Source organism: Corvus moneduloides, chromosome Z, assembly GCF_009650955.1.
Source record: "Corvus moneduloides isolate bCorMon1 chromosome Z, bCorMon1.pri, whole genome shotgun sequence".
Lineage (NCBI taxonomy): Eukaryota > Metazoa > Chordata > Aves > Passeriformes > Corvidae > Corvus > Corvus moneduloides.
The window spans coordinates 32,907,357-32,926,499 of record NC_045511.1 but is presented as its reverse complement, the minus strand read 5'-3'; the positions used below and the strand labels follow the sequence as shown (position 1 = coordinate 32,926,499).

The window sequence follows — 19,143 nt, the reverse complement described above, 5'->3', positions numbered from 1 at the left end:
ATAATCTATTTGTCTAATTAAGGGTATAATGTTTAAGGTATTAACTCCTGAGTGTCAGGACACAATCAGATGATCTTCTGACGTTACCCTTACGGCCAAATTAATTGCCACATTATGCTGTCAGTTTTTGACAGTACTGCTAATAAGACATGTCGCACTATTATTTCTGAAATTGCTGCTATTCACATCAAACTTTCTTTGGCTGTCTTTGCATCTAATTTTTGTGATAGCAGATATTAAACAGAAAGATATTATTTTCTTTAAACTATTCTTGACTTAATAAATTTTATACATACTGGTATGTGTCGTTATTTCTGCTGTGATAATGCACATCAAATTACTAGTTGCATTGTTAGGTGGGGACAGTCTACTGTAAATGTACTTTTTTCTTTTTTCTTTTTTTAAGAAGAGTGACTTTTTTTTCTTTTCTCCTATACACATCCAGTATTTTTAGATATAAAAAATGCAGGAAAGACTGCTCCTCCTCCCTTTAGCTCCTTTTTTCCTCCAGGAAAAAAAAAAAAGGTACAAAATCAGCAGTAGATGTTTTCTGTATGCCATCTGTGGGAAATTTGTATGTCAGTTGAAATGCATTCTTTACGGTGGCTGTTATAGGTATGACAAAAAAAAAAAAAGCTCTATTTATCTGCCTTGGATGAGGAGAATAAAATTCAGGCAATGATCTGCTTGTATTTTTTCACTGTTTTCTGGGGATACTGAGAAAGACTTATGAAAATTAATACAGACTATAACTGTACTAACTGTACAAGATTCACCAGGACAAGAGAGTGGGTATGTGTTTACACTTTCAGAATTTTACCTTTTTTGCACAGTAACGCCAACCTCTTTTTTTTTTTTCAATAAACATTTCTTTCATGATTGACCTTCCTTAAACACAGAGGAAAACTTTATATACATTAAATCAAAAATAATTACCTTCATTTATTTTAATCTTTCTCTCACTTCTGTTTTTAATACATGAGATTAGTAGTGCAACTCTCCATCCACACCCTGGCCACCCCTCATCTGCTTCTTTACCACCTACTACATGAAATTAGTTTTCCCAGACAAATACTGGGGCATCATTTTGCAGCAATACTCAAACCCTCAGACCTCAGCTAGTCCAAATGTTGTTCTGTGTAAGGGTAAGAAATGAACAGGTCAGTCCTAATATTGTTTCATTCTGAAAGGAAGACCCTTTGTGGTGTCTGACATGAGCACCATCATTACTCTTCCTAACCGCAGTGCTGGTTCAACAACTTAGGTATCCATGAGGAATGTGATATTTTGCTGCAACATGCTTCAGTGCATCTGCTGACACCCAACCTACTGGCTAAATGAAAGAAAACTACTGGATTGAGAGTAATATACTGTTTTCCCCTTAGGAAATACAGAGCCTATGTGTTATTTTCTTGATGTCACAGACATCCTATTTCTTGGGGTAGTGCATGGAACAGAACTATTTTACTGGCCTTTGAAAACAGGCAGATTGCCCAGATTGTCTTGGTTATACTACAGAAAACACGGAAGTAGCTGGAATTCTGTATTTCACTAGTGGTCACAACTGGGAAACAAATGCTTGTAGGCTCCCAAGGCAGCTGTGTTAGAAGACTCCCAGTGCTACTGAAAACGTACCCAAGAGCTTGGAAACACCAGCTGGCTGATCCTGTAGTGGACAGAGCATGAAAGACTTTGTTCTTTCTCTGGTGCTTTCTCTCACCCCACCAGTGTTCACAGAAACAATCTGCTTCATCTTAGATACTTTACAAAATAAGCAACCAAATGGTGACACTCATGAACAAGTTTTTAGGTTTCTTTCTGGGTTTTTTTTAAGGGAAAAGTGTTTTCTTTTTTCATGTCTTTTTTCCCCCTCTCGTTTCTGTTGCATTTAAGAGGTAGAAACTTTTCACTGGTCATATATAGTGTCAAAGTATTATAAAGCTAAATAAATTTTAGAACTGCTAAATATGTTACCAAAGCTAAGCAATTGATTTCACTGAATTCTTCAGTATTATACTACAAGATTAAACATAATACTGTGGATGTCAGAGTGCCATATTGAAAAAAAAAATCAGAAAATAATTATTTTCCATAGAAAGGATGTAATTTTTATTGTTGCAATAAAAGCGGTCCTGAAGTATACACCTATGTAAGAGTTAAAGTAGTTTTGATTTCAACAACGAATCCTTTGCTCCAAGTCACAGCCTAACATGCAAAGTTGGGTTTACCTTTATAATAAATACCTCATTCTTAAATTTTGCAGTTCTTGACTAGGTAATGGCACTTCCATCTGTCTCAGTAAGTGGCAAACATGCCCTGCCCCAGCTTTCAGCTACAGCCAGCCATTTGGGCACTGCCTAAGGAAACAGAAAAAGTGGGACTGTTCAGGATGTGCTAGATCATAGTGAGCCCCTTCCATTCTTATGCAACAATTATCTTCATTCTCCATTATGCATTTTACATTAACATCTACCATTAAGCATGATGTTGGGGTAGGTATTTGTTACATCTCACTGCTTTCTAAATTGCAAGACTGTAAATTTGCTTATTTATACTGTCAGTCCTGTAAGGAATACTGTATTCAAAAACATAAGTAAGCTATGATTCTCATGTATTTTTCACTGCATCCTTGGTTGGCTTTTTAAGAAAATCAGTTAAAGTGATAATCAAAGATTCAATAATTGACACAGATTCTAATGTCTTGCTAGATGAAAAAAGTAGAAAGACACAAGAAAATTATTTTTAAAGTGTGCTACATCCTACTCATTCATGAGAACCTAGTTTCACACCACTGTTACGATGGAAGAGAGAGACTTAGGATGCCCAGTGCTGGAGAGAGTCACCCTTTCAGCATTCTCTGATACTCCTTCTGGCTGATCAAAGCAGGCATCACGATGCATTAGAAGACAGCACTGGGCACATAAAGTATCAAAAGAGGCTGGAAAACAGACTGTGCAATCAGACTTAAATCAAACAGAGACAGGATGGTATTTGGTTTAAATAATCTTATACTTTATTTTAAAACTTAGAAAAAGCAATTATTAGAACATAAAATTTAGTGGTTTAAAAATTCAACTATATTCTATTCTCATAAAATAATGATATCTAGTAATCATTACTAAGAGTATGGCAGCTTTTTGTTAATCAATAGGCATAACAAAGTGCTGCAATAATTCTTTTTATGCTATATAAATGATTTTCCCCATTAAGTGTGCAGATTTTCTCTGTCTGTTGTTGATCTGCTGCTAAACATTTCACGAAAGTTTGCTTTGTCTTCAGAATCTGACAGTCCAAACAGCCAGTTTAACAAAAGAAATAACACAGATTATGACAGGAAAAAAGCTCAGCAGTGATGTTAGTATTTGGATTTGTTTGGAACACTTTTGTCTGCTTCATTTTCTTTTATGTCCCATCAGAAAAGTCCTCTGCAGAAAAGTTTTTTAGTTCCAACCACTGTCAAGCCTTTACTTCTTACAATACATATTCAGAAGTATGTAAACTACAGAAAAAAAAATCTTACTGGCATATTTTCTCCCTGTAAACACAACATACAACACAATATGTTCATCTGTTGATCCTTTTTTTACCATATATCATACCATGTATCATTTGTGTTCATTTAGTACTAAGAAAAAGTATCAGATTCAGCATTTATATTCCAAAGTTAATATAAAATAGATTTCAGTTATGTTTTACAGGTTATTTGCTTAGAAATTTGTCTCAAGAGGTAAAAAATGATTACCGAAAAATAATGATCAAGTAAGTAAAGATATAAGACATATCTGAATGTAAATATCAAATACAAAAAACATTATTCTAGATAATGATGTATAAATACTGGTGATGAATTTTATTGTTTTCTCATACAATAGCTTGTCGACTGTCCCTTAATAGCCTATTAGTTGGTCAATTCATTAAAGCTTCATTTTCCCAGACAAGATCATCTCATGTAATTCTTTGGTTAACAAGGCATATGCTTTCTTAGAATTGTCTAAGAAATAAAGAGGATCAGTAATTGTAGATGGATTAAAACCTTCATCTACAAGTTGAAATTTTTGTTGTTTGAATGTTCCTGTCATTTCCATTCTTTCCTATAGCAGAGAGAAAGATAGATTATTGAAAAAGAAGCTACTTTTCTTTTGCTCACATTCACATTTATTTTTCAAAGTCTTACTTGCTTTAAGTAAGTTTATTCTCATTGCACTGGAAAACTGGAGCTTGTGTGCTGCTACAGACCCACACCAGACATGTGGATGACAAAAGCTAGAGCTCATTTCTTTCTGCATCCCTGTGCAGTGTCTCTTTAGTGTCACACGTGGTGTAGCCCCAGCATGCCCAAGACAATCGATCTTCTTCACTGTGCACATTATAAAAGGAAACTACACACCATAAAGCTTCTTACTACCTCTTACTACCAAGAACTCCTTAATGATAAAACTCAAGAAATGCACTATATCTATGACTACTGTCACCTTAAAAAAGGGGTTGAAAGAATCACATACTAAGTCAGCCATACTGATATTCAGCCAGGTCCAAAGAAAGATGGATCTGACCATTCATTTTGTTTTCAGACCGCTTCAGTGCTATGGTATCCCTCGAAAAAGTAGTGGGAGGCATCTCTAGTGAGACTGTCTTCTCTATTCTGACTACCTATACTCAGCCCAACTTTATGACCTCTCTCAATCACCTTCTCTTCTGTCTTTATATCTTTATATATATGAAACCATCTCTGAATACAAAAAATTAAGTATTATATTCAAAAAAAAAAAAGTCAAAGAGCCATTTTATCTACCCCAGGCATACCTACTGATTTTATCTACCTGTGTTCTGGTTGGTCTAAGAAATGTTCTGACATCTTCTAAATATGATTATATGTCAGATCAAGCTTAATACGTTTTCAGTATTTTTCCCTCAAAAGTTCTACCCACTACCTTCTTTCTTGGTTAATGACAGCTGTACCAACAGTAATTAATCTGTAATGAAGGCATTTAAATTTTAATTTAAATTCCAAATACTTGATATCAATGCAACAACCAAGATTCAGATTCCTTCTGTCCAGTATAAAGGCTTTTTTGTACAGCTGTACAGGAATAAATCTAGACTAGATTCTCATAATTTCACAAACTGACTACTGCAACATTCTCAAGTCTAATCTTGCTTGCTCATATCTGAATGTTGCTGCAAAAGATATCTTCCTGGACTTACGAGATAGATTGATATATACATATACGCATATTTCACTTTCAAGGTCTTTCACAGATTTTTTGTTTCCCTTCTTTATTCTGAACCAGTATTCAGTCTTTAGGTGGCCTAGGACAACAACTTCCATAACTTACCTTCACTCTTTAAACAATGACTATTTTTTTATCTGCTCCCCAAACATAGGGGACTCCTTCATAAACATATTCAAAAACATTTTTCTGTTTGTCTTTATCATTATGTTTGCAAAACACCAGAAAATGCTCATCAGACTTCATTTATCATGATTATCAATATTGTATGCTTTTGATACTGTTACATTTTTTCCTAGCCCTATGTAGTCCACTGTATTGTATTTACATTTTTACACTCTTTGGGGCAGGGACTATTTTTCCCCACTAACTGGACAGTTACTAGAGCAAAGCAGTGCACAAATAAGGATGACTTTGTTGATTACCGCGGTGACAACAATAACATACATTTTTTATTCACCTTTTCAATTTATCTAGTATCCTTTCAATTGCTTTAACATTTGTCATTGTTACACAGAAAATAACATTCATTTTATTGTGCACAGTCACTGTCTCCTGCTTCAGCTCTATTTCTCTCTCATTTTCACTGAATAAAATGGATTTTAGATTCTTTTCTTCAGATGCAATTGTTCATATTTTAAATCTGAATCTTTTTCTTTCACCATGCTCATGTTCTGATCTGCCCAAATCCTTCTGTATGATCTCTGTCCTTGCTCATTTGTACAATTTCTCCCATTTAAACATAATCTGCAAATTTATTGACTTTTTGTGTAATCCCTTTTCCAGGACTCCATTAATGAAGACAGCAAATAGGACTAGGTTTAAAACTAATCTAGTGATACGTGAAAGAGGGCTTTTTGTTATTCACTTAGCCATCTCCGTGTTTAAATGATATAGATGTTTGTATACACAGTGCAATAATGCAGCTTACCTGGACCCTTAAGAAAAGGGGACAAGCATAACTTGGTAGATAGGTCACTACTTGCTTATACATCTGCTCCAAATCTAATGATGCATTGTGCTTTAAGATAAGAGAAGCCATTCCTGCTTTTCCCTCATGACCTGTGCAAAAGGAAGAGAGATGAGAATTTTGTTACGTCAATAAAGTTGACACTGTAGTGATACACCATATAAAAAAGTACTGTAGTTCATTAACAAACCAAGTCATGTATCATATTTTGAGTTTCAGTAAAGCTGCAAGATCTCATTCCTATTTTATGTGGTATTACATGTACTTGGAGATCATTCAAGTGATCAGTTAAGCAATGATGCTGTAAATGAATGTGGCGGGTAAGAGTAAATGGAGTTCCATGCTTGATATAATGGATAAATGTGGATTAACATCAACAACATTCCTCTCTCAAAAACAAGAGTGATGAGCCTCTTTCCTGGACTAGCCAATTATGTCTTCATTTCTGTTTTAGTCTCTTTCTCCTGCCAGTATCTTTTCTCAAAACTGTGGATCTGAATTAACAGAGAGAGAGATTAAAAGTTCGTACTGTTTTATCTGGAAAAGGAGAGCACTGTGCATCTTTGGGAAAGAACAAAATAGGTAAAATGTAAAAGCAATGAACTTCAGCTATCAAAAGTAACTGCACACTTTAACCATCAGCTAGTAGTAACACCAGATATGTTCTGCCAACCTTATCTTTGTTGTGGTTTAATTTTTGGTAATGCTACAAAATCTGTAAGGAACTTGATTTGTTTAAGTGCAATTATCAAGACAGTCAGATAAACTGAGTAGGTAAACAGGTAAGTGTTGTATAGGAAATGAGTGTCTCTCATACTTATGAGTCTGATTTTCAGACAGTCTTCTTTCTATGATCTTTCTTATTGTATGGCTTTAAAATACAGGTAAGTGACACCTTTTCTCATTTTAAACTCCTTTATCATTTTGTGGTGGGTTTATCCTTGCCAACAATCAAACATCCAGTCAGCTTCATGTTCCATCCCTTCTTCCATGGGACAGAAAGGGAAGTGAAGGAAAGGAAGGCTCAAGGGTTAAGGTAATGGCAGTTTAATAGGGAAAGGAAGAGATACATGCACAAGCAAAGCAAAACCAGGGTATCGTTCAATATTTCCCATCATCAGGTAGATGTCCAGCTACCTCCTCCATGGCAGGGCCTCAAGCAGAGAATGTAGTGTTTTTTTGGGAAGACAAATGCCACAATCAAAAACCTCTCATCCTCTTCATTTCCTCCAGCTTTAATAACTAAGCATGGCATCATATGATATGGAATATCTTTAGGCAGTTTCAGACCACTGTACCATCTACATCTGCTCCCAAGTTCTTGCTGTCCCCAGCATTCTCATGCACTGAGAAAGCCTTGGTACTGTGCAAGCTCCAGTGAGTGGTAGCCAAGCACTGTTAAGTTATCAACACTGTTTTAGCCACCAACACAAAGAACAGCATCAAACAGTCTCCCATACAGAAATGTATATTTATCCCAGAGAGACCTAGCATATATTTTTAAAAAAGTTTTAGCATGAATGAGAATCAAGCCCATATGATCTCATGAAAAATAACAAAAAGAGAACCTATTAAAAAGAAATTAATGTATTTTTTTCCTTACAGATTCATTTTCCTCTTTGTATTCTTTTTCACTTTCTTCTTGGTTTTGTAACTTAGCTGTTTACAGTTATTTTATGAGGCTAAGTGAAATAAGACAGAATAATGTATTCACACATTTTCCTTTAGAGTTACATTACAGTTAATTTTTGAAGTTGTATTTTATTTGACACGTGTCTAGATTTTCCACAGATGTGAATTTAATAAACCTTTATATTTTAATTTAGGTTATATAGCTATCACAAATTTATGCATGGAAAATTTTCAAAAATACTCCTCATTGCATGCAGATAAAAAATGCATGATTCACTGGCTCATTCACAATCGAGTGGTATTTTCATTATCTGCATCAAAATCTACATTTTAGCTGGGTATTAAACAGATGAATCAATCAAACATGATTCATATGTTTGAAACACAAAATAAGAAGAGTTATGAGGGTTAACAACTAACCTGGGAGAAGAAAAACGTGTAACTAAAGCTTTTACCTGGCACAGACACACCATAAACATTTGCTTCTTGTATGAAGTCCAACATTACAATGACATCAGAAACTTCTGTAGTGGCAACATTCTCCCCTTTCCATCTAAAATGTGTGAAAAAATAATTTTATCCCATGACACCTCCTCTTTAAAAAAACATTAACTTTAGTAGAAACTCCATTCATTTCAGACTAACACCACCTCAAATTTTTTCACACTTGTCACCCTGGAATTGGATCACCAGAAGACAATGTTGCAATTCAAACCTTAATGAGTATTAGAACACTGTAGGGGGCATTGAAGATCAATGCAATTGTTTCCAAGCTTTTTACATGTATATAAATGCATCAAATGTGGCCAAGCTCTACTATTTGATACATTTTTTCAACACCAATACCCAACTTCCTTGCTCACAGCAAATGCATCACTAGTTACATGCTTACTGAAGAGTGTTCAAAGAGCTGGAATTCCTACAAACCGTTCTGAAAATGAGCCATTCAAATCCACAGGATTATTAATTAAGGAACACTTGTGACAAAATTAAGCCCCTATCATCCACTTCAGAATCATTATAAACTACATCACAATACCAATAAATTGAATAGTTCCAGTCAAAAACAAATATAACCACATTATTCTATTCTGTATATCTTTAATGAAGAAATGTGAAAAGAAACAATAATTATACCTGAAGGTATCTCCAATCCTGTCCCAAAAATATAGAAAATTGTCATGGTCTTGAACCATTAGATCTCCAGTATTAAAATAAAGATCTCCCTTCTTAAATACCTCACAGAGTAATTTCTTTTCTGTGTGTCTTTTATTGCCAGCGTAACCAAAGAAGGGGTTCTTCGCGTTGACTTTGGAAATCAGAAGACCAGCCTCCCCTATATGGAGAAGTTGAAAGAATATAAACCTAGAACATCATTGGCCATTTATGTACCTGACATTAATATTACTTACAATATTGTCCACTCAAATTCACAATCACTTGTATTTCTTACTGGTGACCCATCAGGTTTCTACCAGAATGGTCATCTGTCAATTGCAAGCTCATTAGTAGTTTATTATCCTCTGAAAGTGCACAATTCAAGTTAATATTGAATTTACTTCCCCCATGTTACTGACTTTCCAATGAGTCTCAGCTTCATCAGCTTCCTAATGAAAAACTACTGTTAATCAAAAGCAGGTGTTCAACCCAGGCATTATGTCCCTATTTAGTCTCTTTTCAGAAGTTCTGAGAACACTGAAATTACCTCAGTTGGTTGGAGCCTGGTGTTAATAACACTGAGCTTGTAGGTTTAATCCCTGTGAGGGCCATCCACTTAAAGAGTTTGACTTAATCCTTCTGGGTCCCTTCTAACTCAGAATATTCTATGATTCTGTGACTTCTTAAGTGATACAGCATCATCAGTTTACTTTTTGGAGCACAATATAGAAGTTTTAATACAATTTTTTTTCCTCAAAATGTAGGGAGCATAGAGGAAAGGGTTATCCTGTTATGCATGTAGAGTATCAAGGTGTTAGTTTGCAGAACATGGAACAATTGTATGAAATACCCTTTTTGGGAGCAAGTTCTGAACAATAAAGCTTAATAGTTACATTACTTTGTATCAGAGACAAGAATTATAAATATGAAAATATAACAAAATGCTTCCAAAAGTAGTCACAATTTTTAATTTGAGACTGCCTCCTTAAAAAACAGCTGTGCCTTTTTTTTTCATAAACTGGTAAGTTTAAAGTGGAAGTATTTAGTTCACTGGTAGTATCATTGCAGCCATAATGCTCTGAAGAAATAAGACATGGAAAAAACAAAGATTATAGACAGAGATAATACTTTTTATTAGACTGAGTGGTGTAGTTGGAAAAAAATTAGACTAAGTGTCTAATTAGAGCATGTGTTCCCTTCACAGGTCAGTGTGGCATCCCTGGAGATAAATTCCTATAAAATTTCAGCTTTTGGGGACATACCTTCTTCAAATTGCCCACCTTTGATTACCAACTGTTAGAGAATCTCATAACTCATTTGAAAATTGTGTTTCAGCTCCCTATTAAAGCTGTCTGCCTGACCTTTAATATGAGTTTTTCTAGCTTCAGTTTCAGCTGTTACCTTCCCACACTTCAATATATGCTCCAGTATCTGATAAACACTCTGAAAAATTTGTGTAATCATGATTCTGTAATCATGATAAATATTTTGAGGACAGACATAAGGAAGCAATTTTGGGTTTTTGTTGTTTTGTTTTGTTGGTGGGGTTTTTTTAATTATTAAGCTGAATCACATCACGTAGTCAGAAACCCTTAATCTCTCATCAAAAAGCATTTGCTCTAATCCACCAGTGCTTCCTGTAGATCTCTTAGGCAACCATTTCCTTATGTTAGCCTCCTTTAAAAACACAGATGTCACTAGGTATATTTTGAAAGATAATACCATAGCATCATTTTTGAACATAACTCCTCTGCTCTGTGAATATATCCAAGGATCTCCTGAGTGCTTCTGATATCAGCACTGGTGCGTTTAATGCTGTTTTATCTGAGATCAAAAGTCATACTGTTTTTTTTCAGAGCAAAGATTTGGTAAATTGCAGTAACAATAGCAAGGCTCCTTAAAACAACTCTCTGAAGTATTTTTATTAAAATCAATATGCCGTAATATCCTATTAAAATACATACTTACCTTTCTTAACTTTTTCACACCAACCATGCTTATTTCTAATTGGTTCATCTTTTTGGAAATCATACTTGATTAAATCAAATGGGAAAAAAAGCTAAAAAAGGGAAGAAGTCATCAGTTATTCATCTACACAGTGACATCTGGTGGCAGTAAATATACATGAGGAAACCTGTACTCCAGTCTTGCTGATCTGAAAGAATGCAGTTTCATTTAGAACTGAAAATACTCTGTATGTAAATTTATGCCATTTTCTGGAGGTAAGCAACATCAAAACAGTTTTGTAAATGAAGACATAGAACTGTCGTTTTGTTAATTTTCTTACAAGTAAGTTATAGGATCCACATCATCAGCAGAAGAGCTACGTCAGTCAGCATAGTAAGAGCGTATCTCTAGTATTTAAGTGACATTTAATGGTGGTGGCTGGTATGAAGTGTTCTTGGGGTCTTCTGGCACTGGAAACAGCTGGGAAGTAAAAGGCCTCATAAAGGAAAACCTGCTTCCTGTTGGGCTTTACTCTTCCTTAACTAGCCTCAGTTCTTCCCTCTCACTTTCTCTGTATGGTGGTAGGAGTGAGCACCAGCAGAAGGATATGTACTCCCATGGTTCCAAGCAAACTGAAGGAGAGGACAAGATACTCTTATCAATACTAGCAACTGCAAGACTTTTTTTTTTTCTTTCTTGAATATACAGCATTTGACTCTTATTTCACTTCATTTTTCTGCTGTGATATGAATCCAAACTGGACCTTTACGAGACACTGACAGATACCTTATGCCTGATACCATTTGGACCATGGTGTTTGCGGTAGTCCAAATTGTCTCTTTATTATTCTAAAGAGACAATTTAGAATTGCCTGGGATTCTGTGTCGCTTTCTCAAAAAGAAATACATCAGCAATCTTTAACAACTAGTGAAACCAAGGATATGTAATTATCTTTTCCTGAGAAATCTTGGCAATAGGGGAACAATTTTATAAAACATGAATATACACCTACACTCTTCACAACAAAGAAATGCAATGTAACTTAGGGAAGGTTATATGAAAGTGACTGAAGTAAAGAGTAGGATGTTAAAACACAAATCTCTTTCCCTTTCTGCCACTAATTTGGATGAAGAGTTGCATCGTTATCCTAATTTGATATGTTGTTGTAAATATATCAAATAATTTTTTTCTCAAAGAAGTCTGAATAAAGAGCAACTTGAATCCCACTGTTTAAGTCTCATATGGACAAAACTGGTTCATTGAGTACTTTCAATGTTCAGCACTGTGTTTTTTTCTACCCTAAGTCTGAAATAAAAAGATATTTTAACAATTGATCAAAGGAAAAAGGTCATAGCGTGCAAAATAATGTTGCAAGAATGGGACACTATTCTTATTAAGTGAAGGGTAATTATTTTTATTAACCTCAGATTAAACCATTTACCAAAGTCAAGAATTTGAGAGCCAAAAAGTTTGCCTCAATTAGAAAATAATTGATTATTCTTGAGGAACAGAATGGGAGTGGGTCTTTTTTTCTGGCTGTCTACATTTAAATGCTACTCTTTTTCACCTTCTTTTTTTTTTACGTTGACATTTATTACTTTAATAGGTTTCATATGACCAAATGCAATGAGAAATATAAATAATAAGAATGAAATGGTATAAAATGAAATGTATTGTGTTTTCGTGTCTAATTAGAATAGCTTAAAATAATGCATCATACAGGGTAGTATTTTGAAAAGATAGAGCTCTTGAGCTCTGATAGAATGAAGAATTTTAAGTTGTTATAAATACTCAGAAACTGTAATTCAGTATCTGAGATAATCTAAAAACTGTTGAGACTATTATATTATATATAACTATAGTATGTTGTATACATATTTTTTTGCCTACAACTTCAGAATATTAATGAGGTGTATTCCAATTAAGTTTTTGAAATAGTAGTCATGAAAATACATAATTAAAAGAAAATACCACATCTTGTATTATATATGCATCGTGAAACTATACAGAGACTGTGCCAACAGCTGTGCCTGTGCAAAAGTCTTTTTCAAGCTAAATCATTCTATGATTCTAAGCAGCTTGTTTTTCGTATTAAATACTAGAAAATGAAAGCTCCAAAGCAAAGTATTTAGTGTGGGCACAGACTAGCATTTGGTTCAACTCGTTATTCAAATTTTAATGGGACGAGGACCTGAGCTGTTGAAGCCTTATCATATTATTTTCATAGAGTACTGCATTCAACATTCGTCATTTTAATCTACATTTTACTCTCTGAAGCACGACATAAATGTAGCAAAAAAAGATCATAATTTAGCTAGCTGAAACTTATAATGAGTAAACATGCAACATTATTGTCTCTTACTATGCTGCCTAGATGTTATCTAGTAACAGCTTCCCTCACCCTTTTTTCTTTTTTTCAATTGATTGGAAATATGTGGATTTAAATATTGTTTTGAAAATAGTTTTGACATTCCTAAAGTTTCAACTCGCAGAGAATGCTCAGAGAACCTTCATCAGAAAACAGAGATCACAAGCTCTTTATTACTTGTTTTAGAGATGAAGTGGTTTTGAATTCTCTGGGAGAATATCAGTTTCTAAACCAAACATTACATGTACTAGATTTAATTTCAAGCATCTTTGAAAACTGAAATGTAAGAAAAAAATTTTGGAGCATAATATCATTGTATCTTAGAGACAGCTTTTAAATATACTTGTAATGGCTTATTTATGCTGTAAAGAGCAGATGCATAAGTCCTCCACACAGTGTTGTTAGCCAAAGTAAACAAAACCAAGAAACAAATCTTTTAAGCTACGTTTGATATTAACTGAATCACATTGTTTTCTTACATGACATGTAAGAAAATAATACCTTAGAATACAATTGTAGTACATTATTTTAGCTCAAAATTAGTCAAAGGAGAAGAAACAACATTAATTTTCATTGGCCAATGAACTTAGGAGCTTCCATTGCTTGGATTTACAAATCAGTATTCTTCTTGTGAACAGATTTCTCCACGATCTGAAAATTTGCTTAAAACTAGCTTTGTTTACTTTTAAACTAAAAGATTTCTCGTCTGCCACAAGTTCTATTACTGCATGAAGAAGTGCATAATACTAATTCTGAATGGCTGTGTGAAAGACATTTTATATACTGAAATTATTTAAATATGTTGTAAGATTTAAGTGCTTCTCAGCTCAAAGCTGATTTTTATCTACACAGTTTTGAGTAAGAGACTTAGATTCCTGTGATAGTTTGAATATCTATGCTTAAAATAATGAAAAATTACATTTACAAATAAAGTTTGGATTTTTTTTTTTTCATAATGCTTTTCAGGTGAACATGCCACGTGTTATTTTTAGCCCTTCTCATAAGCTTCCTTGGATCTCACTAATCCCAAGCTTCTTTGTTGTCTGCCATCACTCAGAATTTAAGGAGTGAGAGACTTTTATATATATTTGATAGACACAACTGAGGGTCTTCCAGATTTTTCCCATATCGCATTTATATAAATACATACATAATGTATGTCATATATAACAAAATTGATTATTAACATTTGTTAGATACATAGTATGTCAGATGCAAAGATTAAACAGCAATTTATTATATTACTGAGTTAATCAATACACTATCTATTTGTAAAACATTTTAAGTTTTACCAGCTGAAAAGCTATTCGGAGGCTTCTACTTCTCTGTTCATTGACTCTATGCAAACATCTTTATTGAAAGATTTATTCATATTCCACAGGGAGGCTTTCAATCACGTGAACCAATCCCTCATATAAAGAACACAGTGTGAAAAGAAACAAGTGCAAACATGAGCACTGCTTTTAGTTAACATCTTAAATACAGTGACTTCTGGCAACAGCTGTAACATTCATCCATTTCTTCTTATTAGCTTATGTCTTCCAATATTTTTATGAAAATAAATGTGTTCTACAGAACCTTCATATCTATCACAAGCATTTGTCCCCAGCCCTTAGCAGTAACTGGCAGAGAAGTTACTTGGCTCATTCTGGGAGCTCAGCTTGCCTTTAAGAGCTGTATCTTTTATCTGTATTTCACCTTTACAAACTGTACCATTGTCACTACCTACAACAGGAATGCACTCCTATTTATCTTCCTTTTTCCCTGCTAAAAATGTTATACTTTGAACCTTTCTGCTATTATTCCCTCTGTACATATAGGGCTTTGTACTGCATTTACTTTGTTGCTAGTTGTGCAATTATGCTGTAGGAAGAGAGCAAGTTTCTTCCTTCTCCTTTAGTGTATCATATATAAGAGCACACAAGCCTCTTCCTCCCACTTTCTCAGTTCTCTTTCTTTCTATTCCCAGTTTAAGAAATAAGTGTTTAGGAAATCCCTAGAAAGTGTGTGAAAGAGAATGTTGTCCTGTGTGTCAAGAGAATGCTTCAAAAGCTGTTGTAGCATGTCTTTGAAGAAACAACAAACGCTGGGAATTGGGTAGCTAGGCCTTGTCTGTGCCCTTGTCTGCTTTACAGCAGGAGACAGATATTCTTTCCAACTTCAGATCATTCACAGGTCAGCAAATCAGAAATAATGCTGCTCTCCATTACATATCACTACTTGTCTCGTGGATGTCATTTAGACTGAAGTAAAACAAACAACAGCTACACTTCAGAAGGCATTGTTTAGTAATCTGCAAGCCGCAAAATGTATTTAAAAAACCCCCCATAACACTTGCCTGAAATAGTAAAAATTAACTTACCTATGGCCTTAAAATACATATTTAATGCCACATGCAAAATCACCATGCTACTTGATTAAAAATACAGATGATTAAATAAATACACAGCTAGTTGCAAGTTTAATCTTTATCTGCTGTGGACTTTACATGGTATTTCCAAAAGGTTAATGACTTATGTCAAAATTCTGCCAAAAGTTCTGCAATACTGAAGACAAGCTTACTCAGATTTGGAACACATGCAAAATCTTGTAAGATAATAAGGCATCTGGCTTAGAAAAGTCTGAAACAAAAATTAACATCAGGTTTACAGTTCCTCGTTCACCTACTACTCCCTAAATTCCAGATTCCTGATTTCCTGTAGCAGTTCTGGACCCTTCTGGAGATATCCATCAGCACTGGATGGCCACCATGCCTGCTACAGAGCTTCAGACATGTAGGACAGGGAATCAGTGGAGTCATCTGCTTAAATTCCTGAGCTTTCAGTGGTTTCTGAGCAACACACTAGCTCCTGGGGTGTTTTCTGTGTGGTTCCAGATTCTTCCCTGCAGTCTGAGTTCCTGTATTAGAAGTGAAGAATTCCTCTGGCCCCAAAGTGTAAAGAGTCTGTAGTGATTGTAATGTGGTGACGGAGTATTGAAGTTGTGGACCCTGGAACATATGCTGCCTAGAAACCTATTTACATGTCATCAGAAGATACCTCTGGTGTATTTCCAAACAACGGTTTTACATCACTCTCTAAAAAGAAGTTTTGTCAGGACGTTTTGCTATCAGTTCTCCTAAGGAGCACAAACGTCATTTAAGTCAACAGGACTTGTAAATAGATAGGTATCAGTCCATTTAAAATTCCAGGCAATGCGTGATGTATTATTTATTTCAAGAGTAAAAACTGGCATAAACAAAAACATAATGATAAATATGTAGTCTCCTTGCAAAAAGGCTTACTGAACATCTTTCATATTATTAGCTAAAGCTTGGGACGTGTTACTTAGGGACTTTCAAATCACTTAAAAGGTCATACTAATAGGATCAAAAAGAAAAAGTCTATCTGGGAATTTCAAGCAGAAATAAATTCTTCATTTACTCGGAAGGATGGAGGAAAGTCATAATGTGTGATATAAATAATATGTAATCCTCCTCCCCAAGACATATGACTGCCATTTTCAAAGCTGATGAAATACAGAAGGGTTTTTTTTCTAGTTTTAGTAACCTAGAATACAGCAAACACATATAGCAGACTTTAGATAAAGGGGTATAGCATTTTAAAATTAATAATCTTGCCAAGTATTCTCTGTCACAATAAATCAACAGAGTTTATATATGTATTGTCTTATATTTGACATTTCTGAATACTGATACAGACTAGATGTAGTTTGAGTTAATTACATTTAATTGCACCTAGGTATAAAATATCTATTACATTTGTATCTCTCTATATGATACTGCATATAATTATTATAGTATATTATTATTCTTTCCCATTTATGCCAAATATTTACATAGCAATATGCAATATAAATATACTCTATAAACACATTTCTAACTATAATTTGTAGAAAAGTAAATCAGAATAGGACATTTGTATGCTTATTTCTGATGCTGAGTTCTTAGGCACAAAGAACTTAGGTATGAATCCAACTTTTTCTTTTGTCCTCTAATGTAGTAGAGGCCTGAAACTATACTTGGTAACTGTCAGATTACTCAAAACTGTCCGAAGAGAGCCAAGGCCTTATTGACTCTTGTGAACTCTATGCAAAATCTCAAGTGTTACTGCTGAGAGTTTAACTGGGTCAGGTGCCAAGATTTTACAGAGGGTCAACTAACTTGCAATAACCGAGTTAGAAAATTTTTCTTGGACTTACGACTGTACTCAAACTAAGAAACACAATTTTTCAGCACTACCACTAACTAAGTAGAATGTAAGTAAATAGTCACCTTATAAAAGAAATTGGTGCGTCCAACGGATCCAACTTTTCCTGTGTGGTTCATGAAACAAATGTTTCCTTCGGTAGCACCATAGAACTCACAGATCTTAACAGCACCAAATCTGTCTAAAAATTCCCTCCATACATCATTTCTTACTCCATTTCCAACTGCTAGTCGGACTTTGTGATTTTTTTCTCCTTCCTTCTGTTAAAAAAAGAAAAAAAATATTAAAATATCGTATACTGATAATTGCATTTGATTTCTGCATATATTGCAGATAAAATGTACCTTCTTCGAAATACATCCACTAAAAAAAACAAAAAGAAGGAAAAAAACACTCAAGAAGTTAAAGAAAACTGGCACAGCTGGTGGACAGTTGCAAAGTAGTAAGCTCTTCTCTTGTTGAACAAATTATTTCATGAATTATGACTACAATAATTTATATAAACACTTCCATATTTTAAAAGTTGTATTGTCTCAGTCTATTTCTCCCCAGAGGAATTAAAAAATTGGGAAGAAGAGAGAAAGACGGGAATTATTTCTGTCACAGGATTAAAGTCAGAAGAGATGAATAGTTACTTTCTTGTCTTCAGACTGATTGTGAGGAAACAATTAGATTTCACACACTTTTAAAAAAATATGCTCCTTCCCACATATTGCATATGAGTCATCTTCTGTATTTTTTTCAATATTAAGACTTGCAAGGTTGTTCAATGTTACTGGAATATATTATTTCTAGTGATCGTGAGTCTTTACTGCTGTCAGCTCCCCTGTTTACCACAATGAACACAACAGTATGCATCCAGTTCAGTAAGATGTTCTAATTTTATTAACACATTCCCAAACATTGAGATTGCACGGACTACCTTTAAAATACAATCATGTTCAAGCTGAAGTACCAGAGGGCAAAACATCTATACTGTTTGGGTTTGTTTGAGTTTATTTTTTTAAAATTTCATCTAGTTTAAAATAAGACTCGCTTTTTAACCATTTCAAGTGGCAATAAAGAATTTCCTAGAACTGAGAGAGCATAAAACATAGGTACAATTTGTTACCACATACCTTCAGAACTGCATAGCACTCTGCCACTGCAACACTGTCTCCACATACCTCTATCTACGTACACTCACATATATGTATGCAAACACCTCTTTACATATATATATACATATATATACACATATATGTATGTACACATTCACATACATATACTACAGAAAAGAGAGTCCCTATTTTCTACTTTTCTATTACGCATCCCCCCCCACCAAACCAGTATGAATTAATTATGGCTTTATATTAAAAATCCATTTTAACACCTTTAGTCTCACATAAAATCACAGCAAATTATTTTTGCCAAGAGATCTGGTCAGCTGAGTGAAACAGGAATCTTTTTAATAATTTGGATGTTAAAAACAGTAAAGCGTCTACTGAGTACATAGACAGCAGTATTCCTCAGAGACTTATGTCTTGGAGAAATTAAATTTTTCATGAGGATGTGAATTCTTCCTACTGTAATGAAAAATTGCAAACACAATGGAATTTTAAGTTCCTCTAAATCACAAAGACCATCTAT

At 34.3% G+C, this 19,143-nt stretch overlaps 1 protein-coding gene across 4 annotated transcripts in view; it reads right to left on the bottom strand.

Annotated features, from left to right (window-relative positions):
- Positions 1–2,249: 2,249 nt before the first annotated feature.
- SLC27A6 (solute carrier family 27 member 6) overlaps positions 2,250–19,143 on the bottom strand; it is a 37,970-nt gene continuing 21,076 nt past the window's right edge. For 2 of the 4 annotated variants that reach the window (XM_032096831.1, XM_032096828.1), the window contains 6 exons: positions 17,580–17,774; positions 10,960–11,050; positions 8,971–9,169; positions 8,289–8,386; positions 6,163–6,293; positions 2,991–4,091 (listed from right to left, as the gene is read on the bottom strand). In XM_032096831.1, coding sequence (XP_031952722.1) covers positions 3,915–4,091; positions 6,163–6,293; positions 8,289–8,386; positions 8,971–9,169; positions 10,960–11,050; positions 17,580–17,774 — 891 coding nt within the window. In that variant the 3' untranslated portion in view covers positions 2,991–3,914. The other 2 variants (XM_032096829.1, XM_032096830.1) reach the window with 2 other exon arrangements.